At 37.8% G+C, this 26433-nt stretch overlaps 1 protein-coding gene across 8 annotated transcripts in view; it reads left to right on the top strand.

Moving 5' to 3' along the window:
* Positions 1–26433, top strand: part of PDE1A (phosphodiesterase 1A) — a 228638-nt gene that overhangs the window by 54922 nt on the left and 147283 nt on the right. For 4 of the 8 annotated variants that reach the window (XR_007889836.1, XR_007889835.1, XM_051622889.1 and 1 more), the window contains one exon: positions 1561–3002. Coding sequence is in view for 6 of the 8 variants with exons in the window: in XM_051622889.1 (XP_051478849.1) it covers positions 2896–3002 (107 nt within the window). In the remaining 2 variants the exon portion in view is untranslated. The remainder of the gene's footprint in view (positions 1–1560; positions 3003–26433) is intronic. The other 4 variants (XM_051622891.1, XM_051622896.1, XM_051622892.1 and 1 more) reach the window with 3 other exon arrangements.

The raw sequence follows: 26433 nt of genomic DNA, 5'->3' as shown, positions 1-26433 counted from the left end.
CTCTGTGTCTGCCTTCCTCTGGATGGGAGTAAGGATGCAGGCTCAGCTACTTCATTCTCTGAGCATTATTCATAGCAGCGAAAGGGAGGAAGGGTCCTTCCTTTCCCCATGTCTCCATGAGGATTTCTTTGCTCACATTTTCCAGATAGCAGCATGCCTACAAGTTGTTTGTTTGTTCTCAAAGATTTGTTTCTTTTGCCTTAGGGACACTTTCTCTGGCTGCTTCCTTGATTTTTTTTCTAATGCCTTATCTATAATTTTTTTTGTGTTTCCTGCTATTATTTCATTTTCTGAGACACAATTTCATCCTTCAGTGTTGTCTCAGGTGATTTGCTGTATTGATTTTTAGGATAAACTTATGGGGAAGAGGCTGATTTGTTTGTCCTTTGCTTTAGCCATGCCAGCTGCTTTTGATACAGGAATTTCTATTGTAGGAGTAGTGTGCTCCTGCAGGCAGTAAAACTTTTACAGTTTTCCTTCTTGGAGTTCTGGTGAAGTTAAAGCGTGACACAGGTGTATTTCAATTTGCAGTGATACTGTTTGGGCTGTTTGTTCCTTCTTCCCTTCCTGAGGGATATTACCTGCTCATAATATTTTTCTCCAGTAAATCAAAGCAATATATTTCAATTACTTATTTCATTGTGAGGGAGAGAGAACAGCTTAAAAACAGCACTATTCTTTTGTTGTAGGATTGGACAACAAGAGTCAGGAATACTTTATGAGAAAAAAATAGCCCTTTAAAATTCCCCTCTATCCCTGGAGGGTTATGTGGTTTCTATAAATAATTTCTTTGCATTGCTTCAGATGTCTGACAGTTAAAAGGCAGGGAAGAATCCAGATTAGTGTGAGACATTCTCATTAGTTATTCCATGCAAGGATATTTATACTCTTTCTTAAAAACTTCAGTTGGACTCCATGCATAACATTTGTTTGGAAGTTTTTAAGTGGTTCCTCAGTGAAGTTTCAAAGATTACTAGTGCTGTGGTTAATCAAATAGATACTTTGCAGTTTTTTTTGAGTGAACAACTATATTTCTTCACTGTTATCTTATGATGTGGAAAAATTTAAGAGATTTCACTCATCCAGTGACTGTTTTTCAGGTATTTCTAGTGAATTTTATGGGACTGACACTTACATGTCTGATTCAGGAATAATTCTGTGAAAGTCCGTGAATTTAATAACAGTTTAAAACTGTATATGTGTTAAATCCATAGAAGTAAATGAAATGTACTATTTAGTTATCCACCTGAAGTCAGTGTGTAAAAGACGCATCTCAAACTGGTTTATAACTCTCATAGGGTATATTTTAAATCTATAATGTGCATAAAGGGTATCCTAGAGAAAGAAAATAGATTAAGAAATTCTGAAGTGTTAGGATTATTTCAAAGAAGTGAGCCTCTTCTTGATTTTTCTGTAAGATCCCGAGTACCTAATGATATTATCCCTTGTTGCCAGTTGCATCAGATGGAAACCTCTCATCATCTCACATAATTTTAAAATTTAACACAGATAAAGCTGCCTAGTTAAAGCCAGATTGAGGTATACATCTCTTATCTTTAGGCTCCTTCCAGTCAGCATGTGAAGACATTCATCCTCACTGTTCCATTGGGGACCCGAAGCCTTTTCCTGGCTGGCAGTGACATCAGTAGCTGGCAAAGGTCAGATGTATTTACTCCTACACAGCCCTCTTGCCTAGCTTCTTGCACAGCTCCTACTCTGATTGAAGCAAATGTGATCACTGAGATAAGTCTGCCATATTTGATTATTTTGCTGCTGCTTCAGAGATGAAGATTGTTACGAACTCACCAAACAGAACAGGTGCTATTTACAGAGTACAGGTGCTGCTTTGCAAACCCAAGTCTGTGGCTGAGCAAGCAGCATGGAAATCTTCTCCTTTGCCCTCTCCAAACCCCACCTTTGGCTTTACAACTAGGTTCTTAGGTTTGCACTTGAAAGGCAGAGCTGGGAATCTGCTGCATGGCTGGCGTGTTGTTTAGTCATCAACCTTTTTGCTCGTTGCATGCACTTAATTGTTTTTTGCTGGCAGACACACAGAGCTCAGCATCAGATTTTGACACATACATGCTGCTGTCCTGAACGATTCGCTTGAGCAGGCTGCCTTGCAGCTGCTGCATTTTTCACCAGTTAAATTGACAGTTACCTACTGTGTGGAGTTGCTAGGAGAAGGTGAATAGTCATCATTACAGCATATTCTTTCAATAACAACCTGTAGGTCTCTCTGATTTCTCTTCTGCAGGGATTTCTACATGTCTTCACTACCAACAGCATTTGTGCAGTCATATTTTTATTCAGAGGCTGGTATATATTTATTAACTAAGAGTAAATTCAGGATCAACTAAAGAGAGGAAAGCTCTGGCATTTGAACATGCACTCTTTTTGTAGGGTGATGTGGCTGATACTGGCTTCTACCATCTGCTTTCCTATTGCAGCCTGTTTCTCCAACCTGCAGAGCAGAAACCAGCCTTTCTTTTCTTTTAGATTGTTAAAGCCATTCACATTTATTCTGCATGGCAGTGAATTATAGTGCATTTTAAGGAATCTTTTGTGCTTCTCTGCGTATTCCTACAGCAGAAAAAGTGCATGAGAAAGGAGCCTGAGCAGTCAGTAGTACGGTAGCTGGCTCACCCATATGGATTAGACTGGCGAGGTCAGAGGAGCTGTGTGTACTTGCTCTGTGCTTGCGGGGGGGGGAAGGTGGGTTTGTCTAAGTGAATAGTGATTCAGGCAGGACCGTCCCTCAGCTGTTGTAATTCTGATGTGTTTTGATATGAAAGCAGCTACTGTCTAACATGCATGGATCTTCTGACATTCTGACTAAAGAATGCTTTTACTTGCTGCTGAGCCTGACTGTAACTGTATTGCTGTAGGACAATAATGATGGGGGCTCGAGCGACAGAAACAACTCGGGAGCTGGAAAGCACCTCTATAAAGTATCAAATAGGAGGACACGCAGACAGAATGTGGCAACGGCTCAAAGGAATGTGAGTAACTTCTCTCCTTGGCTTTTGTTCTGTTTCCTGGGAAAGATTGTTTCCATCTGCTTGTTAAAATGACTAATTAGCAAACGGGAGAGTTATCGCAAAGCTCTGAATGGTATTTGTGCTCATACAGTCTATCGCTCTCATATATGATGGTATTTAGATTAATGTCAGACTTTATAAGGTTTAGTCACCTCATTGAAAAGGTAACCAGTGAGAACTAGTACCCAAATTGAAATGCAGGTAAGTCCTTTCAGGTTAACACTTTGATAGCTCTGATATGATTTTGTAAATGTTATCTTCAGAATCAGCATTGCTGGAGCTGTTTCATCGTTCCTGTCAGTATGTATAGGTAAGTATATTATTGCAGTTCCATAGGAGTTTTCAATACTTTACCTTTGAGAGCACAGTTGAAAAAGTCTTTAATAAACGGTGCTTAGCTAATTAGAAGGATGTTAAGTCTCTGGTGTTTTTGTCTGTTATTTTGGTGCTCAGTGATGCTAAAAACTGATTGAAGAACTATTTGCAGGGGCCACTATCCACCTGCTGTGCCTAATTTGTTCCTCTTACATGCACTTTTCAGTGTAGAATTTTGGTGCAAACGATCAGTAAATCTGCAGACAGATCAGTAAATCTCAGACAGATCTGCAATCTCTCAGAAACTCCATCAAACTAGTGTGTTCTAAATGTCGTAAACTGCAATGCTTTCTTTTAAGTATTTGTTTTGTTTGTGCTCTGAAATCTGTCAGGATATTATAGATAAATACATGTTACATTTTTTGCTTTGGAAACAAGGAAATGGCACTATTATTTTTGCTGGAAAGATTTGGAATATTGGTTTCTAAAGGCATTCCACAGATTCTATGTAGTGCCTTACCTGTTGAAGGAAATAGGGTTACCTTCAGTGCTGAGAGGACTAGATGCACTGGCTGAGGCACTGCCTGTTTCCCCTATGTGTTGCGTAGAAATTTGAGCTGGTTATGGGAAAGCAAGTTTCCACTGTCTGCTTTCTGTAAAGAGAAAGTTTGTTTGCTTTGTTGGAAAGTCACTCATCAGTCATGGCCAGGGATTTATCAGAACTTCTCTGTGATATAATTTTGAATATTTGCTCTGAATCTTATCTTCACTCTGATTAAGATTATGCACCCTAGAAATCTCAAAGGGTACTTAGCAGAGCGAATGTTTTGATCATTTCCTGATGTCACACCTATTGCCTCTGAGTTTCTACGGCTAGAGACCTCCACCAGTTTGTACGGACTTCCATTTCTATAGGGTCTAAGCTGCTGCTGTTTGTTCTGTAAGTTCTCTGTTACCAGGCTCTTGGGTTGAAACATTTCCTCTCAGCTGTCCCTGGAATGGTTCCATTAAGCAAGTGAATGTAAATAACTAAACATTAGTGACATTCAGTACACCAGCTCCAGGAAATAAGGTTCATGCTTCTTTAGGAGTAGTTAATAATATATATATATATAAGACTATATATAAGAGTAGTTGGAGTTTGTGGTGTATCAAAGTAAAATGGAGCGTTAAGTTGGTGCCGACCTCATGACTGTCGTGACTGCAAGACAAGACAGTGCTAAAATACTTGCATTTAAAAGAAACAGGTTATATTATTAGATATGAGCTCAGATGACTATTTATCAAGTTTCCTGATGGTTTAATTTTAATTATTCACTAGTCAATTGGAAATCACTGACTAGTCAATATTAAGAATATTGGATGGGGAAATTAGGAAGAGTTGAATTCTTCAGAGCAGATCTCTGCTTAGTTTGTAGTATGAACATCAGTCATTACAGAAAAGGATTAATTTTGCTGATTCACAGATATAAAAGTAGAACTATGTTTGTATGTGGGTGGGGAGAGAGACAGGTAAATGGGACTGCCACAGATAATCTGATTTAGGAATAATTTTTTCGCAAATTGGCATTTAAGAGAATTGTTTCATTTTAGGGGTGGGAACTGTTAGCAAAACCAAGTATCTAAGAAGCCGAATTACCCAGTTTTTAAAGTAGTATATGGTAATACATTTACACTGAAGTCAAGACATGGTGTGAATTAAGAAGCTGAATCTGTTCTTGCTGATAGAGCCTACAGGCCTCCATAGGCCTACAGAGTTCACTCATGTATACATGTGATTTCATCACAGTTTTACTGTATTTTGCCAGTCAAGAAGGCTAATTATCTTCTTGAAGCAAGTAATTATTTCTGTAAGAACACTGGATTTCATTCAGGTAATTATCTGGATAGCATTTAAAAACTGCTCAGTAGGTTCTTCTTTAAATGGGCCTTTATTTTCTGTTAGCATTTCACCTTTTCACATAATAGACATTTAATTATGGATTTGACTGCAGAATTCAATATACATTTCACCTCATATGTCTTGGTGTATTTTTGTTGTTGATTTGGTGGATTTTTTTTATTTTTGGAAATGCAGACTGTTCTCTAGGATAGCTGAGTTGATTGTGCTTGAAGAGAAGTGAAAATCCTGATTTGAATGCCCAGTAAGAAAAGGCAGACATTGTGGAAGCTCGAATGAAAAGGTCTTTCTCTGGGTTTTCTACTCTGTAGTTTTGCCTAGACCTTGCTAACCTAATGCTACCCCCCAGTGCTGCAACAGAGTCTTGGATGTTTTGAGTAAAATGAAAATCATACCTAACTTTCATTTGGTCCGTGTAGCCTTATGGTCAAGCTCTGCTTTCCGCTTGGCAAGTAAAAATCCAGCTACATTGCAATTGCAGCAATGCTGCAAACAAGGAGATTATCTGGCAGAGATTAATTTAAAATTAATAACTTGATCCCTAGAATTGGTGCTGAGTTTATTGATGCCTGAGTGTATAAAAACACAAGCTCACTGAAACACGACTGACTTGTATAAGTGAATCACATCCATTTCTGTCTTGGCTGGAGCTTCTGGTCTTTGTATTAAGACATTTTCATGATGCAGACTGCAAGCTTCTAATGTTTTGTATTTCAGGGAGAAAGCAAAAACAAGCAACAAATGACAGCCAGATAACTCATATAACAGTGTGGCTTTTATAATCCTTTGTTACACAGAAGAGTGAAAACAGAAGCCATTCAAGCCACTGTAGGAATTTCAGCTGACTGACTGAAGAGGAGTGTTGTAAACCTTCCCTTTGTCACAGATACTTTGTCACAGTCTGGCCAAGGGCTCCTTCTCAGACCATTTAAAGCCCCTGATTGCACTCTTTCTCCCTTAGCCTTTCATTTAATTTCATTCTCTAACAAATGGAATCTTACTTTATACAGTAAATAAGTATTAAATGTATCCTTGTGTCCACAAGACCAGAAGATTTGCTGCCTAGGGGAGTTTATCTTCATATGCTGAAGAGCATGATAGTGAGATCAGGAGGAGAAACAGCTTCCTTAAAGCGTTTTGGTTCAGAACCCAGAGCACCTTATTTAAAGCAGAGCTCTGTATGCTTACTGGCCTCACAGTGTTTGGTATTCTTAATCTGCAGGTAGACTTGACTTAATTCTCTGTTCTTCAATATTCTGTGACATGGTGAGGTGTGTGTTGACAGTATACTTTGGCTGTCAGTGGCTTCCCTCAGTGTCACCCACAGAACAGTCAGACCCCTCCACCTTATCTTATTTTGCAAGTAGGCATCTTGTTTGCAAGTAGCTTCTTGTATCCACACCACTGCTGAATGTAGTGTTAGGGATGATTTCCATTTCTGAGCTTTGAATTTAATCAGTGAGAAAAATGATTTACTTTTCAAAAGTGTTTGAAAGGTATGTGTTTACGAGAATTGTCTCTAAGAGACCAGAAAGTCTCTGAATGGAAAAAGTTGAAATCCAGGATCTCTAGTTTGGGGCATTGGAGTTCACATGCAGCTATAATAGGCAACCCTGTGTATTTGTTACTGACTTAAAAAGAGAAGATGTGTTATTGCCATGATGATCCTAAAACTAGTATGTGCTAACTTGGATGGCAAAAGGATTTGAGGAAAAGCATGAACTACTTCCCTTATCTTCTTCCTTACTTTCTCTTCATATCCAACATAATAGACCCCAATTTCTGCATAAGGGAGACCTAAAAGGGACTGACTCGTAGACCCAGTTTGTTGATCCTGCAGTGCTGCAGTGACAAATGCCTATCATTGCATGTGTACACATTTGGTACACGCAGAAAGGTGACCTAGTCACTGGTTTGAGGAAATTTGTCTTGATGTCAAGTAACACAGATAAATGGCTTCCTCCACACCTGCTGAATTATCTGCAAAGAGAATGCTTCTAAAGGCGTTAAACAGAATCCAGATTAGCAGCCTGATAGGTCTAAAAGTGACCAGAATTGGTAACGTTTGTTAGGGAACCTCACTCAGTCAGTTCTTCACCAGATCCATGGATACTGGTGGAAGAGCTGTAGAATAATTTCCAGAACAATATATGACAAAGTGGTCTATCTTTAGTTTTTCTGAGTTACTTGTTCACATTTTATTTTAAACAAACCCATTCAGTGTTTGTGTATTGTCCTCTTTTGTAGGCTGATTTGCCTAAACACAGTTCAAATAGTTTTTACTTGTAATGTTGCCTATTGTAACTTTTTCCTAATGTGAAAATTTTTCTTTAAAGGAAAATTTTAAGCTCTTAAAAGTAATCCAAATGACAGCTATTTCTAAAGGGAATTTAAGTAAAATTAAAGCTGTTATTTGTCAAATATGATTTCAGAAATGCTCTGAACAGTAAATTAAAGAAATTATATAATGATTTACCTGTTGATTGATATGTATCCCATTAGTGCTATAATTACAGTAAGAATTGTTCCATTATAAATTGTGACCAGCTTCTTTTGATTTTGAAACCAGTCTGTTTCTGTGCGTGAGCAGTCAAGGTAAACTATTTATAATTATAACCTTGTAACCTGAAAATATGTATCTAATTAATGTTATAATACAATAAATGTTAGAATTTTCAATAACTGTAGATATTTCAGCTACTTAGAATTAGCAATTTAGCTAACTCTTTTATCCAGTCAGATTAATGGTATAATTTTTTCTAGAAAGGTATTTCCATTATTATCATGTACAGGAGGCACAGAATTAATTTCCTGGTTCATACTAATTTTTGCTGCAATTTCTAGCAAGTCAGTGCTTTTGATGAGTTAGAGTAAATAAATGCTAATCCTCGAGTTTACTGTAGGTAGGTGAATTACTGTGCTTATAGAAACCTCTACTAGAAATTATTGTAAATAGGAGTGGTGCAAAAGCCGTAATTTGCCTATGATGTCACTAATAATATCAGGAGCATGTCTTTACAGGTCCAACAGCCTCTAAATAACATAATGTAATGAAATTTCCCATTTGTAGAACTTTAAATGTGTATGTGTGCATACATCCCTCCCATATGCTTCCAATTAACATTAAGTATTTTATCTAAGAATACTACGAAGGAAATTAAAGATAACGTTTTATGAAGCTGACTGCTAAACTGCAATTAGATGAGGTCTCGTATTTCTGTACTCTATTTTTTTTTAGCTCAGACTTTTGACTCTACTTATGCTACATCAAACACTTCTAAGACTTCCTAAAAGGTGCTTTCTCTGACTATTTAATTTATAAATGTTCAAGCCAGACCTCTGCCTAGAAAGAGATTGTGTATAATCCACTACAGAAATAATTACTTTGCTCACATTTTGAATTCCTGCCAACTACGTGTGCAGGGACCCTTGTTTGTGCTGCAGACTGACCAATTATTATAAATGTTTCTTTCAAAAACTTCATTCTCCCGCTTAGCTGTACCCACTTCAGCACACCACAAACCTGTTAGCAGTTTCTCAGCATGGTTGGTCAAAACCTCAGAGTTCATACTGCCTTCCCACACCTAACTCCCAGTTTCTGCTCCACCTCCACAACAGAATGAAGTAAAAATATCTGGATAGGCAAAAAAGTCTTTTGTCTTGCTAATTACATGGATTTGGAAAAATGCAAATGCCTAAATACTGAAATTACATAGTTACCTGTGAAAGTTATAACGAAAATAGGCATTGACTTCATACATCTGAAAGAGAAACATAACCTCGGGTTTATAAAAATTGTGTCTGAGAAAAGTTTCCTTTAAGATGTCAAAATAATCATTTGGGAGTTAGCTAAGCATTTAGTACAGTTCTATGTTGTTTGCATTTGCCATCCAATCTGGCTTACTCCTGATACCATCTCTGGAGTAGAGCTAGAACAAAACCGTTGCAATTATTTCTGCTGCTGTTTACTAGAGACTATTAGAAAACTAAGACTACTAAAAGGTTTAAGTTTTACTTTATGGTAGCAAGTTCCTTTTTTCTTTTTATCAAAAAACAAACAAAATCTCTGAAGTCCCCTAAAAGGAGGTAAACTCAACCAACCAATCAAAAGACCAAATGGGCTAAGCTTGACCCACAAACTGCAGAGTGATGGAGTACTTTACCCAGGTGACAGCAGATGTGTGGGATCTTTTGTTTTTCCTTTCCTACCTTTCCATACGGTTTCATGAAGTACTTGACGTCCCCAGTGCAATTTATGGAACTTTTAAAACAAGGCCTCATGGAGGGGAGCTATAAAAGTGGTTAGATTGCAATATAAAGTAAATTATTTTATTTTTATTAAGAATCTAGAGAAAACTGAGTACTTATGACTAAAGTAAGGAGAAAATTGCACTCTGCTGTGGTTAAGGGAAGCTGAACAGAAATTGAGGACATCAGTTATAAAGTTTCAGCTGACAATGAGGTGACTCAGTTTTCATGGTCCATAAAGCTTCACAATTAGTGTTGCAGAATGAAGAAGCAAGTTGTTTTTCCACCCTCTCTTTTTTCTTCTAGAAAACTGCTTAGACTGACTTTGGAAGAGCTACTAAAGGCATTCAGAATCTGTTGAAGGCTGCAGCTGGTTGCAGAGTAGTCTGTGGCTCAGACCACAGACACAATCTCTGAGTACATACAGGCAAGGAACATTGAACTCAAAGGAGCATGTGACTTACTCCTTAAAATTTGGGCAATTCTGTTTGCCAGCGTGTGTAATTTCATAAGTAGAAGTCGGATGCTGTTAACATGACTTGTCGTATTTGTTCCTGTGGATTCTGCTAGAAAAGTGATTTCAAAGCTAGTCTTCTGTGAGCTGAGGGAGTTTGTCAGCTACATGGTCCCTAAAAGATGAACTTTTTCAGCAACCATCATGGATTAAGTTGTCTCCCATGATTCATTCTTGCCTCCCAACTCTCATTGCTGCCTCCATGCTATTTTAGCTGTTCTAGTATGACTGGTTTTGATGTTGTGCAGGGAATTCTGCTCCATTAAAAATAACCTGTAATAACATTATTTTACCCTTGCTATAAATTTAAACTTCACTTAGTTCCTAAGCTGGATTCCTTCTATGTTTCCATACCTAGTTACATCCTTATAATGGAGGAAGTTGTCTGAGGGTGGAAATATCTGAAGTTAAAATGGAAGGAGATGGTCCTGCTTGAGCAGCTAGCTCTCCAACAAAACAATCGTAGTCTTAAATCACTCATGTTTTAAGTCCTTGATTCTGTGATACTGTAAATCCTACTCTAGGGTACCTAGTATTATATCAAAACATGTCAGAAAGTATTGATCCAATATAAACTTGTCCTGAGGGTTCAATTTTATTTGCTATTTTTGAAAGGTTAACTTTGAACTAGCAGATTTTATGAAGATCAAGTACTGCCCACTTCACTCCAGCTTTATAATTCATCAGATAACATCTGCCCTCCTGTAGCCAGCAGAACACTGACCTGAAAGAAGGTCAGTACAAACATCTGTGTTGTGTACTTCTGCTAATTCAAGACAATTGAAATAACATATTTGCACCTGAATTGAATCAGTTAAGTACTTCTAGGTAATCTATAGCTAGCAGTTATAGAGCTGTAATCTAAACCACCCTACTTCTGTTGTTTGCCTTTGCTGTATAAAGCTTATTGCCACCACTGGTAATATTCTGGATGTCTGCAAAAAAAAAAAAAAAAAAAGGTGAAAATTGCTATTTTAAAATTTTTATTCTTGACCTGAATGCCCTAATTAAGATGCATTAGTTGCTATTGTGTTGTTTATGGTCTGTACGATGAAGCTGGGCAGTCATGGAGTTTGATTTGGGTTCTTTAGAATGAGTAGGAGAAATAATACTCATCTGAGTCACTGTCATAAAATGGCAAAGAGAAGTATTTCTAAGTTGCATCTATATTTGGCAATTTAGGCAAATACATCTGATTTCATAGACCTTCCAGAGAAACCAGTATACCTTGAGATATCATCTGCTGGAGAAGTGACAAATGTAAGACACACATTAAGGCTTAATTTTTTTCCACAAGTAGCATTCCTACAAATATCCCTTCAAATTTATTTGCTTGTTGTTGTTTTTTCTTTTTAAAAAAGGGGGACAAAAGCAATGTGCTTTTTCTCAACTCTTTCTCACTGATCTTATGGCTGCTGCACTGTGGCAAAACTAAGTCTTTGTAATCATAGTAATTCAGCATTTTTGCCTCATTTTGTTCCTATTTATTCTATGAGTTTTTCAGCATCAGAGACTGTTGAATTCCAGCAGTGCAGCATTGCAAGCATAATGCAGATATTAGTTGATGCAGTGCTATTTAACCAAGAGAGATCTAAAGGAAGATGTTTGTCTGTGCAAGTGCTTATGCTCCATTATCTATTGTTTGACACTGGCTGCAGTTTGTTTGACCCAACCCTTTTGCAGACTTTTGGCGCCCTCAGGAAAACAAGTAGCCTCCATAAATATTATGCAGACATTTAATTGTTGTGAATTTCTCTGATAAATAGTGTTTGGAGGCACTTATATTTGAATGGTTCACTGTTAGTGTAATTTATGCCAGAAAGACATGAAGGAACAGACTACTGGGTAGTATTTACTTCTTTTTTTTGTTCACTACAACACAGAACTGCTTTTCTGCCTGGAAAAATTGAAATTAAATACTATTGTTGTTTTTCTTCTGATATGTTGTTTGGAGAGTTTATTGAAGAATCAAGATATATATATATACACTACCTCTGATACTATTCAGTGGCTTTCTTTTCCCTTTTTATTAAAGGCTTGATGAAGGTTTGAAATTCTTTCCTCTAAACTGAAGATATTGATTAATAATCAGTGTATTTTTTAACACCAAATGCATTCCGTGAAGAGAAGTGAGACATTTGGCACTTGTTTGGCAGAGATGCCAAACATGCCAGGCTTAGCTGGAGCTGCAAGTGGTTGTCCCTTTTGACAGTCCCTTTTGTCATAATTGTCTGATTTTCTTATGCACAGGCAACTGCACTGTAAAAATCATTACATCATTGGCATTGGTTTCCATTAGGGTGGGCTGGAATGCTGAATTCCTGCTCTGAAAAAATTTAAATACATGAAAGACCTGGAAAAAGGCCACAAAAATTAAGTCGTTGGAAGAAATTTGAATTAACATCTTTTTATGACTTTTTCTACTTCCAAGATCATAAACTGAGGTGGCAGTAAACTGGCTATTTGAAAACCAGTGATTTTAGTCCCTGTGCTGCTGAAGATGACCTGGGAGCACAGCTCTGGGCAATCCAGGGGAATAGTTACATGTAGTCAGGAAATCTGTGAAATAGATACAATTTTATGAGCAACGCAAACTGTGCACAATCAATGAAAAAGTTCAATTAGAATTAATTCTTTTCTACTTAGCTAGAAAGACGTTGGAATTTATGGGTAGGTGGAAATTAGATGTTTTTCTTTCGCAGAGAATGGCTGAATTATCACTGACTCTGATCATATATTAATTCTTTGATAATTTGGAATACGTTGCTGTGGCTACTAAGACACCTTGACCATCTGTAACATCAGTTAAAAGTTTACAAATCAGGTTTATGGGATAATCCTGTAATAGTCAATGGCAGTAAGTTGGAGATGTAATAGCCTTTTCTCTGTCATATACTGCTGTGACCAAGAAACCATATTTTAATGTTATATCTCTCTTGAACAGACATTATTGGTCATAATTCTAAATAATTGGAACAAAAATAGTACTTCAAATTAATGTATGTCTCAGTCACTCCATGTAGTGCATGTATTTGATGCTTTTCATTGGGGCACATTATGTTTTCCTTCCTGTTCCCACCATGAAGACTCCTCAAAGCTGTGTAACTGTTTTGATTTATCTAGTGAAATAGTGCATTTACCTCTGGAAGAAAAACTGCAATCATTAGATTATAGGAAGTATTACTTAGAGTGGCAAGGGCATATGTAAAAGGAGTGAAAAAAATTTATACTCTTCAAAATCAGTTTGTCTCTTCTGATATATGTAAATTTTGTTTAAAAAGTTATGTTCTTAAACTTAAAATGACATAGATTAAAACTTTGGCTTATTTAGGCCTTTTGATTTCAAAGTTCCTTTCTAAGTGGATTGATTTAATATTGCTTGTTTCTCTACAAATATTAAAAAATATTTGTCAAAGACATGTCAAAATGAAGAATGTTAATAACATACACATGTAAATAGTTTAGTGGTAGATGTGAGGAAGCTTTTCATCCAAGAGATAAATGTTTAATTTTATTTTTAGTTGTTCTCTTCAGTATATGTAGAATTCTACACTTGATCTTAGCCAAGTAGTTTGGTTGGCCATTGTCTGGCTTGTGTGAGCTACACATCAAAAAAGGATTCCCTCTCCGCCTGATTGTTAGTACATCCCTAATGTTCCAGAAATGTTTAAATATATAATGAGTAGAAGTAACTAGACACAGTGTTAAAGTATTTTGGTTCAACACACTTCTGAACCTACATAATTTATCAATTTCCTGGCTTTGTAATAAAAAAAAAAATAAAAATAGGATGCACACTTAGTAGCTTTCTGCTCTGAGGTGGGTCATGTCAGGTGATTTTTTGGTAACAAATTAAAGATTGGTAATATAGTTCTGTGCTGTGAAACAGAAAATTGATTTCCAAGAATGCCAGACAGCTCATGAACACTTAGGGCCTAGGCCTTATGATTCCTAATTCTGGTTTAACATCTCAAAACTTCCCTATTTGCTTCACCAGTGATGTATTGTTTTATTCTTCAGCATTCCAGGAACGTGCAGCCACACCCCTGTTGGGGATTGAATGTAGTTCATGTACTGTATGAAACTGAATGTTATGTAAGAGAAGAATTGGTTTGCCTACATAGCAGATAGGGACAGAAAGGTTTAAAAGTGAATGCACAACAGCTGCGAGTCTGTTTAAGAGCTGGATATGAGGTAAAGACAGGATATGACAATCCCAGAAAATTATGAGAGTTTATAGCTCAATCCAAACTTTCTGAGTTGTTCCTTTTGCTATTACAGCCTAAACCAAAGTTTGTGTTCCAACACTTAAAGCATTTAAAAAAAGAAATTTGTGATAGATGTAATACAACTATGACAGTGCAGGTCCTGATGTTTAAAATAAAGATGGTCTTACTGTATTAGAATTTTTATCAAAAATCTTGGCTTTTGTTTAGTCCTCTAATTGGATTTCTGCTTTTCTGTTAGATTCTTGCGTATCTATTAGCATCACATGCCACCTCTGCTACAGTCTAATTAAATACAATGCTAACAAACATGCCATAATATGTTAATTTCATCAGTTTCTGGATAAATTAGATGGCTGAAGTAGGCATAAGCCATATGGACCTGTCTCTGTCACCTGTTTCTCCTTTGACTTAAACTCAGCTTTGACCAGATTAATTATGGATACGTGAGAGCATCAACCTTGTTGTAGTACAAGATCATATTTAGCCTTCTAGCACTGTGCTGATCTTTTCTTCATGACAAAGGTCTGTATTCAGAATGCCCTTGTGTGTAGTTTAAAAATATCACTGTTCACATACAAGATAAACACAAAATGTAAAGAGTGGATAATGAGTTAATGAAAGTATGTAATTTCCTACGAATTTTACTAAAGACCTCCTAGCTTGAAAGTTCAGAACATTTTTTATCATCATTTTAGTGCTAAAATAATCTCATTGGCTTGGGAGAGGAGGACTCAGAAGTTGCAGAGTCGTTGAATTGTATTACTATGTAGGGAAACATGGTTATTTATAGATATAATTTTTAAATACTTTTCAAACTTTGTGTTAAATGTAATCTCAAATGCATGCTTAGTTTGAATGACCAAGGGAGTAGAATGAAACTTTATACTTTTAAGACATCAGCTCCAGTAAAGGAAGATTTCAAGGGGAAGGATATCAAGGAGAAGGTAGAATTCATAGAAGCTTTAGAGATTAACTGTATTCTTTGTAATGAGAAACCATATCTTAGCTTTTCATGCGGTGACTCTGTGTTGAAAAAGACTCAAAAAGATACTGTGTAGAATTCTGTAAAGTGACAACAGATGTGATTTCTCGCACTAAAATGCATTCTTATCATTTGACAGTTCTTAACATTATGATGATAACTTGACATGGAACTGAAATTTTTCTACATTATACAAACTATATTAAATCTGTGCTTAGCTGGCACCCGTGCCTTACGGATGTTGGCAGACTACCACATGCATGGGACCAGTTCCAGCTTTATACATGGGCTTGAGTGCAAAAGACTGCATATGATACTTAACTTCTGAAAATTAGTAGATGATTTTAACAAAGTGGCTGCTGCATAGTGCACTCCTGTATCTCAGCAAAAAGTACTTCATGGCCCAGCTATGGGTTCTACTTGCTCAGTCATGTGCTTTTATCCAGTCCATTAAGATCTAGTAATACTTTAAAGGCACTCCACTTCCTGGCTGTACTAGAACTTTGTGTTCATTCTGACACATCTGCAAATCTTGTAGCTTTAGAGTCACAGAATCATTGAACATCTTGGGTTGGAAGGGACCTCTAAAGGTCATCTAGTCCAATGCCCCTACAATAAGCAGGGACATCTCACACTAGAACAGATTGCTCAAAGCCCCATCAAGTCTGACCTTGAGTGTCTCTAGGGATGGGGCCTCCACTACCTCTCTAGGCAACCCGTTCCAGTGATCCATCACCCTTAAAATACTTTCTCCTAATGTCCATTAAATCTAACTTTTTCTGGCTTAAAACCATTACACCTTGTCTTATTGTTACATGCCCTTGTGAACAGGTCTTCCCCAGCCTTCCTATAGGCTCCTTTCAGGTATTGGAAGGTTGCTATAAGGTCCCCCCAAAGTCTTCTCTTCAGACTGAACAACCCCAACTCCCTCAGCATGTTCTCATAAGAGAGGTGCTCAAGCCCTCTGATCATTTTCGTCCTCTGGACACACTCCAACAGGTCCACATTCTTCTTGTGTTGGGAGCTCTAGAGCTGGATGCAGTACTCCAGATGAGATCTCACCAGGGCAGAGTAGAGGGGCAGAATCACCTCTCTCAATCTGCTGGCCATACTTCTCTTGATGCAGCTCAGCATGTGGTTGGCCCCTTGGACTGCAATTGCACATTTGTGGGTCATGTCCAGCTTTTGATCCACTAATACCCCCAGATCTTTTTCCACAGGGCTGCTGGCTGGCATGTCTTCCCCAGCCTGTATTCATATCTCTGGTTGGCCCTGCTCAGATGCAGGACCCTGCACTTGATGTTGAACCTCAGGAGGTTCACCTGGGCCCACTTCTCCAGCTTGTTCAGATCCCTCCAGCATATGGACCACACCACCTAGCTTGGTGTCATCAGCAAACATGCTGAGGGTGCTTTGCAAGACTATAGTTCACAGATGGAAGAAAAATTGAAGATCCAACATTCAGTTCATTCCTTCAGGTAAAATATGATGTTGGACTACAATTTTTTTTTTTTTTTTTCTGAAACTGATAGTGTGAAACCTGTTTGGGGTTTTTGAATGAGGAAAAAAAGGTATGTAATAGTTTTTGTGGCATAATTGACATAATACAGTTCATGTCATGCCTATAGAGCATAGGCCAGAGAACTTCAGCCTGTGATTTCTCCATCAAGTCCATAATTTAATAAAATTAGCCTGGTTCTCATCAAACACCAGTATAATATGAGGCTTACAATTACAATAAATATGACCTCAGAACAGCACAGTAGTTCATGGATGCAGTGGAATTTGGCTAGGGTTTATTGGTCACTCCTTCGTATGAACACTGGACTATGTCAAGCTTGTTATAATTTATCAGAGGTAGTTATTACTTTATGTGATTCTTTTCTTAATTGCTAAGTGGGGAAGTCACCTCCTGTAGGAAAATAATGTTGTTTTTTTTTTTTTTTTTTTCTTCCCTCCCCCCCTCTCTTCCAAAGGCAAGAAACATGTTTACCTCCCTTTGTCTATCACTTGGCTGTAGTAGTAACATGGAAACAGATTGCAACAAATTTGCTATTTATTGCTATGGTTTTGGACTTTTGCCACTCTTCCTAATGAGCTGTGTTTTGCAGATGAACTAAGGTTGGGCTCTTCAGCTCATGTGCACTAGATTGCATCCCAGTTTACCATTAAATTTATTTTTAACAATAAAATCAGCAGATTTTAATTTGTATTATGATTGTCACAAATAGATCTCACCGTGTTTAATGCAACTGTGGAGCTTTGGCTGTACAGATGAGGGGAGTCAGACATTGAAGAAAGAACTGAGACTTTGTGACTCTGTGAATGGGAACAGGGAGGAAGGCAGAGATGGATGGCAAGGGATAGTTTTACCTAATGCCACCCCCACTTAAATAATTACATTGCATTCTTTTCTAGGGCAGCTTGCAGATAGCATGATACAGACAGTAGTGTACAGTATTTGGTACCGAAGTAAAAGTATATACTATGCTAAGTGATCAAGTCTTAAATGTTGTATTCACATTTTCCTAGGTAGATGAAGGCTTCTCACTGCACATTTGGCACTGCTAAAAGTTTATAATGAATAAAAGCTAGAAATTTTGTTTTTTTCCCTGCTGAGTTGCCTCAGAGGAAAGTGTCAGAAGTACAAAAGCCTTTGTTGCTTCACTTCATTATTAAATCCAGCCTTTCCCATTGAAAGAACTCTTTTCTTTTGCATTATTACCCTGTTACAAAGTGTCTCTTTGCATAAAAATTATTTGTTTCCCTATGCTTTTTTTTCCTAATTAACGCTCAAAGCCATTCCTAACATTGTGAGTCTAGAAGCTGCAGTTCCTTCATGTGTAGCGTTAAGCTCAGCAGTTATACATGTAAAAATGTTTTACTCAGTAAACTACCTTTGTACCAAAAGTAAACTGCTTATGAGCAAATGTAGGCTACCATTTTAAATTTCATTATCCACAAAGCACCAATATTTACATATGTGATTGTGGCTACCCAGATTGCCTTTTCTGTCTAAATGAATTATGAAAGTGAAAATGAGCAGCAATGTATTACCAATTATTGTGATGTGCTTATAAAGTTATCAGTTCTGTTCAGGCACTTGTATTTCAGTGGAAGGTAAGCATAAAAATGTCACGTTTGTACTGTGGGAAAAATAGTTAAAACCAGAAGTTATCAAACTTAACCTGTGTCAGCTTCAATTCACAGCTTTGGATACAATGACATTCTTGTTTCAGTAGTCAAGCTAGTTCATCCTCTCTTACTTTCCCACTCTTCTTTGGAAAGCAGAATTACCTTTAGTCCAGTTTGTTTGTAGGAATCTAGATAATTTTAAGGATCTGGTTTATTGACTCAGTTGAAGGCATAATAGTTGTGGCATGGAGTGGGAATGAACTGTAAGAGCCCGGGGTGCAAGTAAAAATTCACTGCTGAAAGTGGTGTATAGAGAAGCAAAATCCCTAAATTGTATCAAAAAGCTTTTCCTTTACTGAAGTTGACAAACACAAGAAAATGTTACCTCAGTGCTGTTTGCAGCAACAGCAGTGCTGAAGCTCTGTTAACAAAACCATGAGATTGCCTCCCTCCCTCCCCCCCTGCGATTGGAACAATAGAGAACACTGAATCTTTGATTCAGTGTTTTACATTTGCTTGGCAGCATGCTAACTTAATCAAGAATGAACTTGTTCAAGGATTTTTTCCATAGAAATAGGACAACAAGATGTTCTGGTACCACTCCCAGAGTATGACTCACAAAGAGAAAGCAGCAGTGAAAAAGAGTGTTTTGTTTTGTTTTGTTTTTTCCTTTAATGAAACCACTCGCTTACTTTCAAGGTTATGCACTTGTTTTTGTGTGTTTTTTTTTTTTTTTTTTTCTAAATGTGTAATTTGATTCTCTTCCTATTAATATTTGAAAAAATAGTCTTAAAGGTAGATAACAGCCATATTTATGGAATGGGTTGTCATGCCCCTCCATTTTTTTTTGCTGAAAGATGCATGCTACATTCCTTCTATGTTTAGTCACTTCAGTATAACATCAAATCCTGACATGATTGCAAATTCTCTTGGCTCCTTACTAAATGAATTTGTTCTAGAAAAACAGACCAAATTATACCAATAAAATCTCTCTCAGTGTTCATTCCTTAGCATTAAGAAGTGTCGTGTTGGCTAGGACTTCTCTTGATGGTTAAGGTGCTTCTCACACAAGGTAAAGCCAAAAGCTAGATTTTCACTCCCTCTGCCCTGCCCTGATAGTAATTTTTTATCAGTCAGCTTCTAAACAATATACTCAAATGATGTGCTCAGTTTCCTCTCCCCTTAAAAATACTGATAGATATTTTAATCATAGAATCATAGAATGTGTGGGGCTGGGAGAGACCTTTGAAGGTCGTCTGTTCCAGTTCCTACCCTCCTCCCACCCACCCCCTGTAGCATGCAGGGACCTTTTTAACTAGGTCAGGTTGCTCAGAAACTGGTTGAGACTGACCTTGAATGCTTCCAGGGATGGGGCCTCCACCACATCTCTGGGCATCTCTTTTTGTCCTGCTTGTTACAGAATGATTAGGTTGCAAAGTTCTAAACTCATATTAGTTAAGTTACTTCGTATAAATTAGGCCATTGTTGCACATGTTAATGTCATGTTTCTCATCTGCTGTAGTTCATTATGATCCTGTTGCTGTTACTGTCTTCATACATGGCTATTAAACCCCTTACCAAACATATCAACTAGTTCTTTCACCTCTAGTAGCCCAAGAAACTTTAATGTGTCTGGGACTATTAAGCAAATATCTGTTGTTCTGAGAGCAAGAAAGTGGCCTAGTGCCTGACCAAGAATAAAGGCTTTATTTTTTGTTTTCCTTGATTCCTTTTAACACCACCTCTCAGAGAAAGGGGCTGAAGTAATAGCAATGACTGGTGGTGCGGAGGGACTACATCAACAGCGAAATCTGGTAAGTAGACCTGATCAGTTCTAGAAAACATACATGAATAGGACTTTGGGAAATGCGCACTTTCTGGGTGGCTGGCTGAGTGCTGTTTCTCTGCAAGATCAAAAGTGTTAAAAATATATTTCAAAAGAATAGTTATGACAAAAAGAATGGAGACAGGAAAATATGTTTTGGAAACATGAAGCATATATTTTAATGCAAATTATCAGGATTTATTAATATGCCTGATATTTTGCTTTAGCTAAGGAAGAAAAACAGGAAAGAAAGTGTTACACATCCTCATGTTATCACTGAGACACATCTCTGTGACTACTGTTGATTCTGGATGTACCTAATCACATGTACAGCACTGTGAGTTGGAGCTGATGAGTAGATAAGGACTATACACTCTGTCTTCAATATCAGGATTGAACTCTGTGGTTAGATTTCATCTTACAGGGACTTCTGGGTTGTGGTTGTTTTGTTTTGTTGTGGTTTTTTTCTTCTTTTTGTTTGTTTGTTTGTTTTCCCCCCCGCCCCCAGCTCAATGGTAGCAAAACCAGCTAACCAAATCACTTGACTGGAAAATTGTATTGAATTCTCCTCATCTCTACTCCTGCTTGCCTCTGCGGTTTTTGATTATTTGGTGTTTCCCTTGATATATGCCTGCATGAGACTTAATTTCTCTGAACTGAATTCTGAGACCTTTGAACTCCAGAGTCAGTGATAAAAGTGATTAACAATTTCATTTCCTGTCTCATAAGAAATGTTAAATTCTGTAGACTAATTACTGGATTGTAAATGGTTTAAAGCTTGGGAAATTCATGCATCTTTTACTTTTCTGATATTTTATGCAACTAGCTTATCTGGGAACTCAGCAAGGGTCCCAGAGAAATGATTATTGTTTAGTTCAGGTGATTTATTATGATGGGACCTGCCCAAGTCCACCTTGCAAAGTCTTGGGATTGGTATCTAGTTAAAGAGAAGGTTACACAGGCAGAACAAGTTCTGAAACCTCTCCTTACCCTCCCCCCCGCAACCTGTAAATGAAAGATTCTGGACAGTGCCCAGATTTGTAAAGTAGCTCTACAGAGAGTTCACAAAAATGGTATTTTAGTTTGATTTATCCTGGTTTGGTAATAAAGACAGTCTTTTTTACAGTTTTTATTTTTTATAGGGGATGTATGGAGTTGCACCACAACCTTCCACCCTTTGCATACTTACAAGTAGACTTACATCTCATTACTGTCTAGCTATTAATTGTATGTCTGTGAACAATGATGGCTTCAAGTACTAAGCTGTCAGTATGATTTTCCCAGATGAATATCTGAGTAGGCGTAAATGTCATGATAAGCATGCTTGCCTTCATAGATCACAGAAAGTTATCTCTTTTTTGCTGATTTTTATATAACTATACTTTTGGCTGATAAAATAGAATAAATATTTAATTTTTTTCATAGTCCACAGAGTTGAACATATATCTGGGTGACAAATCCCCTTACTAATAGTTATAGTGTTTCCTTCAAAATTCCTGTCAAATCTGACTGCTGCTTTTTCACATATTTTTATTTGGGTGAATCTGAATGCTTTAGAACACTTATATATGTGAGGATAAAACCACAATTATCTATTAACACCAATATTGATTGGCCCTCAGAAACTTGTGGAGAAAGAAATTAATTGGATACTTTTTTTCCTTAACAAAATGTAGGAATAATCTTTAGAGGTAGCAGCACTGCATACCATTGCAAAAATGTATCTGAGGGGCTGGAGAAAGACAGAATCATCCAATTTTTTGAAAAGTTAGAATAAATTTTAAAAGCACTATTTATATTAATGTTGTTTTTTTTTTTCTGTACTGTTTGTTTTTCAAATTAAAATAGTGTTAGACCCATCATAAGTAACAGAAAACACAGGGGAATAATAAAAACAAACAAAACATGGCATAAAATTAATATGTTAGACAAAAATTAGAAACTTAAGAGGCATCAAAAGCAGGACAATGCAGTCTACATTTAAGATAGGTTGTTAATGCAGGATCTAACAGAGAAACATATCCTTGGGGTAAAAAAAAAAAAAAAAAGGCAAGAGCATTAAGCTCCTGTAGAAGTTCTACCCTTATAAGCACTTGTTATTATATACAGTACAGCAAATAAAAAGATTTTAGAGGTTTCTGGGCATTGTTCTCTGGGCTGTTCAGGTTCCTGGCTGCTGGTTTAGGTGTTACACTGCATTGTTAGTGTTGCTTCTTCCCAGGAGCCAAAGTCTGACAAATGTGGTGAAATGCAGAATACTGATTACCAGAAAAAAATAATTTAAATGCAACAAAGGTTTGGGCAATTCATATGTGAACTTCAAGGCTGCCAGTCCCCATTTTATTTATAATTTACTGCTACTCCAAGCAGACTTTTTTTTTTTTTCAAAAAAGGTCTTCATTGTAGTTTTGTGTCAGGGTCAGGAGCAGGTCCTTGAGCTTTCTAATAGCTTCTTGTCAGATCAGCACGTGGAAAAATCAAACAATGCTGCCTGCTGCTTTTATGCGTTCCAGAGACCTTTTTTTCAATGGCTGTTGGTGAATACGAGTGCAAAAATGTTCAAACCAAATGTTGGCCAGGCATCTTTCAGTGTTCAAAAGCTTTGAGAAAGAGTGTGAAAAGTATTTCTTATTCCTTTTCAAATGATACTGTTGATTCTTCTCGTCCTTTAATGCCATAACTGAATAAACCAGAAAATGCTCCTTTGCTTTGGTCTAACTCTTCTAAATCAAAGTTGCTAAACATTATTTTCTTAGTTTATCTCTGTGAAGAGCATAGTTGTGTGCAGAATATTAAGAAACTATGCTCAGGAATGACTGACTTTTGTCTTAGTTTTTAATTAAATCTCAGATAGAATGAAGAAACGAAGTCTGGACTTCTAGGAAGTAATTAAGGTGTTTAAGTGCCCAGCCTTTAACTTGTGATGGAAACTAAGCAGAGGATTTCAAGCCTTTTTCATAGTCTTGCCTCAGTGATGTTGATAAATTTTGCTATTATAAGATTCTGCTCAGATAATGGATGTAACACTAATTATTTCACTGAAGTAGTAACGTATCACAAGAAACAAACTGAACTCTTTATATTCTTAAACATTCTCCTCTTACATGTGTTTACATGTAACTGAGTTCTGCAGTTCTTTCATCATATCTCATAGCTTGAAACTCATCTTAATTCTCATTCAGCATTTTTTTCTGGAGTTTTATTCCATGTTACTCCTCCCCCATATGAGTTTTGAAAGCTTAATATTCTGGCAGTTTAAGTAGAGACTCAGACCAAATCTCTGGAAATTCTTGGACTTCTGTTGTCACTGGCTTTTCTTCCATTCTTTTTCTCTTCCTAGAACAGTTGTTTTCTTGTTAGATTTTTCTGTGTGTCTGTTTTAACCCTTGGTCTAGAAAAATATGCTGCAGCTTTTTGGACATCTGCCAAAATAAAAAAAGGGTAAGTACCAAGTTCTTAGTTTCAAATAAGAGAGTATGAAATGCTTCATTACTTCCTGGCAAGTGTAATTATCACTGCAATCACCATTCATTATCTATTTGCATCCTTTAAGGCTGTGCTAAATATTACTGTATGTTCAGAAAGTTACCATTTCAACTGAAAAAAATTAGAGCAGCACTAGTGTGTGTTGTCAGAGAATGTAGGGAGACAACTAGGAAAGCTAAGGCCTCCTTGGAACTTAACCTTGCAAGTTGGGTTAAAGACAATAGAAAGGGCTTTTTCTAATACATAGCCAACAAAACTAATACCAGAGGCAATATAGGCCCACTGTTGAATGAGGCGGGTGCCCTGGTGACGGAGGATATAAAGAAGGCAGAGGTGCTGAATGCCTTCTTTGCCTCTGTCTTTACTCCTGCAGGCTTTCCCCATGAGCCCCAGTTTCATATAGCCCCAGATGAAGTCAAGATAAAGGAGGAGTTTGCCCAGGTAGATGAGGATTGGGTTAGGGATCAATTAAGCAATCTGGACATCTATAAATTGATGGGTCAAGATGGAAGACACCCATGGGTGCTGAGGGAGCTGGTGGAGGTCATTGCTGGGCCACTCTCCATCATCTTTGGCAAGTTGTGGGCAACAGGAGAGGTGCCTGAGGACTGGAGGATAGCAAATGTCACTCCAGTCTACAAGAAGGGCAAGAAGGAGGACCTGGGTAACTATAGACCGGTCAGCCTCACCTCCGTCCCTGGAAAGGTGATGGAACAACTTGTCCTTGGCACTATCTCTAGGCATATCAAGGGCTTGGGGGTCATCAAGAGCAGTCAACATGGTTTTACCAAGGGTAAGTCATGTTTGACTAACCTCATAGCCTTCTATGAGGAAATTACTAGGTGGATAGATGATGGTAGAGCGGTGGATGTGGTCTATCTTGATTTCAGTAAAGCATTTGACACCGTCTCCCACAGCATCCTTGTAGATAAGTTGATCAAGTATGGGTTTGATGATCAGGCAGTGAGGTGGATCAAGAACTGGTTGAAAGGAAGAAGTCAGAGAGCTGTAGTCAATGGGGCAGAATCTAGTTGGAGACCTGTGACTAGTGGAGTCCCTCAGGGGTCGGTACTGGGACCGGTGTTGTTCAACATCTTCATCAACGACCTGGATGAGGGTACAGAATGTACCCTCAGCAAGTTTGCTGATGACACCAAGCTGGGAGGAGTGGCTGACACACCAGAAGGCTGTGCTGCCATTCAGAGAGACTTAGACAGGCTGGAGACTTGGGCAGGGAAAAACCTGATGAAGTTCAACAAGGGCAAGTGTAGAGTTTTGCATTTGGGGAAAAAAAATGTCATGCACCAGTACAGGTTGGGGGCTGACCTGCTGGAGAGCAGTGTGGGTGAAAGGGATCTGGGGGTCCTGGTAGACAGGAGGATGACCATGAGCCAGCAATGTGCCCTTGTGGCTAAGAAGGCCAATGGCATCCTGGGGTGTATTAGAAAGGGTGTGGTTAGTAGGTCAAGAGAGGTTCTCCTCCCCCTCTATTCTGCATTGGTGAGGCCGCATCTGGAGTATTGTGTCCAGTTCTGGGCCCCTCAGTTCAAGAAGGACAGGGAACTGCTGGAAAGAGTCCAGCGCAGAGCCACAAAGATGATTAAGGGAGTGGAACATCTCCCTTATGAGGAAAGGCTGAGAGAGCTGAGTCTCTTTAGTTTGGAGAAAAGGAGACTGAGGGGTGACCTCCTCAATGTTTACAAATACGTAAAGGGTGAGTGTCAAGAAGATGGAGTTAAGCTTTTTTCAGTGATGACCAGTGACAGGACAAGGAGTAATGGATACAAATTGGAGCATAGGAGGTTTCAGGTGAATATCAGAAAAAAATTTTTTACTGTGAGAGTGACAGAGCACTGGAACAGGCTGCCCAGAGAGGTTGTGGAGTCTCCTTCTCTGGAGACATTCAAAACCCGCCCGGACGCCTTCCTGTGTGATGTACTCTAGGTGACCCTGCTCTGGCGGGGGGGTTGGACTAGATGATCTTTCAAGGTCCCTTCCAACCCCTATGATTCTATGATTCTATGATTCTGTGTTTTAAAAAGGAGACAATACTGATCTTTAGGATGCTCAGAGCTGCCTTCCTTAGAATGCAAGACCTGCAAGAAGAGTGTAAAAATGGTATATGCTGAGGTTAGGGTAGTGGCTATATAAAATAAAGCATTTCAGCTGATTTAGCCATCATGTTTGTCATTATTAGAAGCTGACTGCTGAAGTGTTAAACCAGTTCTACCTCTCAGATGGATGCTTATTCAGTGTCTAAACTGGGACATTGGCGGGCCAGTGATTATATTTAGTATTCCATTTGTGTATTTATTTATCCTGTTTTAAGCAGATACTTGTAGCTTCACTCCTATAGATTCTGCCTATACGTAACTACTGTGGGAGGCAGATTCATTCTCACCAGTCATTGCTGAGAGTTCAAAACAAAATTCAGACTTAGTAATATGTCAATGTATTAATTTCTCAGATAACTTATGTTGTGAGATCTTTGGAGTAGCAGTCAGCATTTTGTTCTGTTTGTGTAACAATGGGCACAATGCTGTCTTTATATACCACTGGGAATTTTGAGTACTATCACAGTTAAAAAATGTTTAAAATACATTGTTTAAAAATCTTACAGTGCATGAATTTTTTTCCAAGTTGTTGTGAATGACTGCAATGTTAGTGAAAAATCTTTACCTAACAAGAAAATATTATTTAGGATTTCAGCATTTATTTTTGCATGTCACCTTAGCTCTGCTCATACCCAGCAAGATTA

The sequence above is a fragment of the Apus apus genome, chromosome 6 (assembly GCF_020740795.1).
Source record: "Apus apus isolate bApuApu2 chromosome 6, bApuApu2.pri.cur, whole genome shotgun sequence".
Lineage (NCBI taxonomy): Eukaryota > Metazoa > Chordata > Aves > Apodiformes > Apodidae > Apus > Apus apus.
This window is presented reverse-complemented; position numbering and strand designations above follow the sequence as displayed.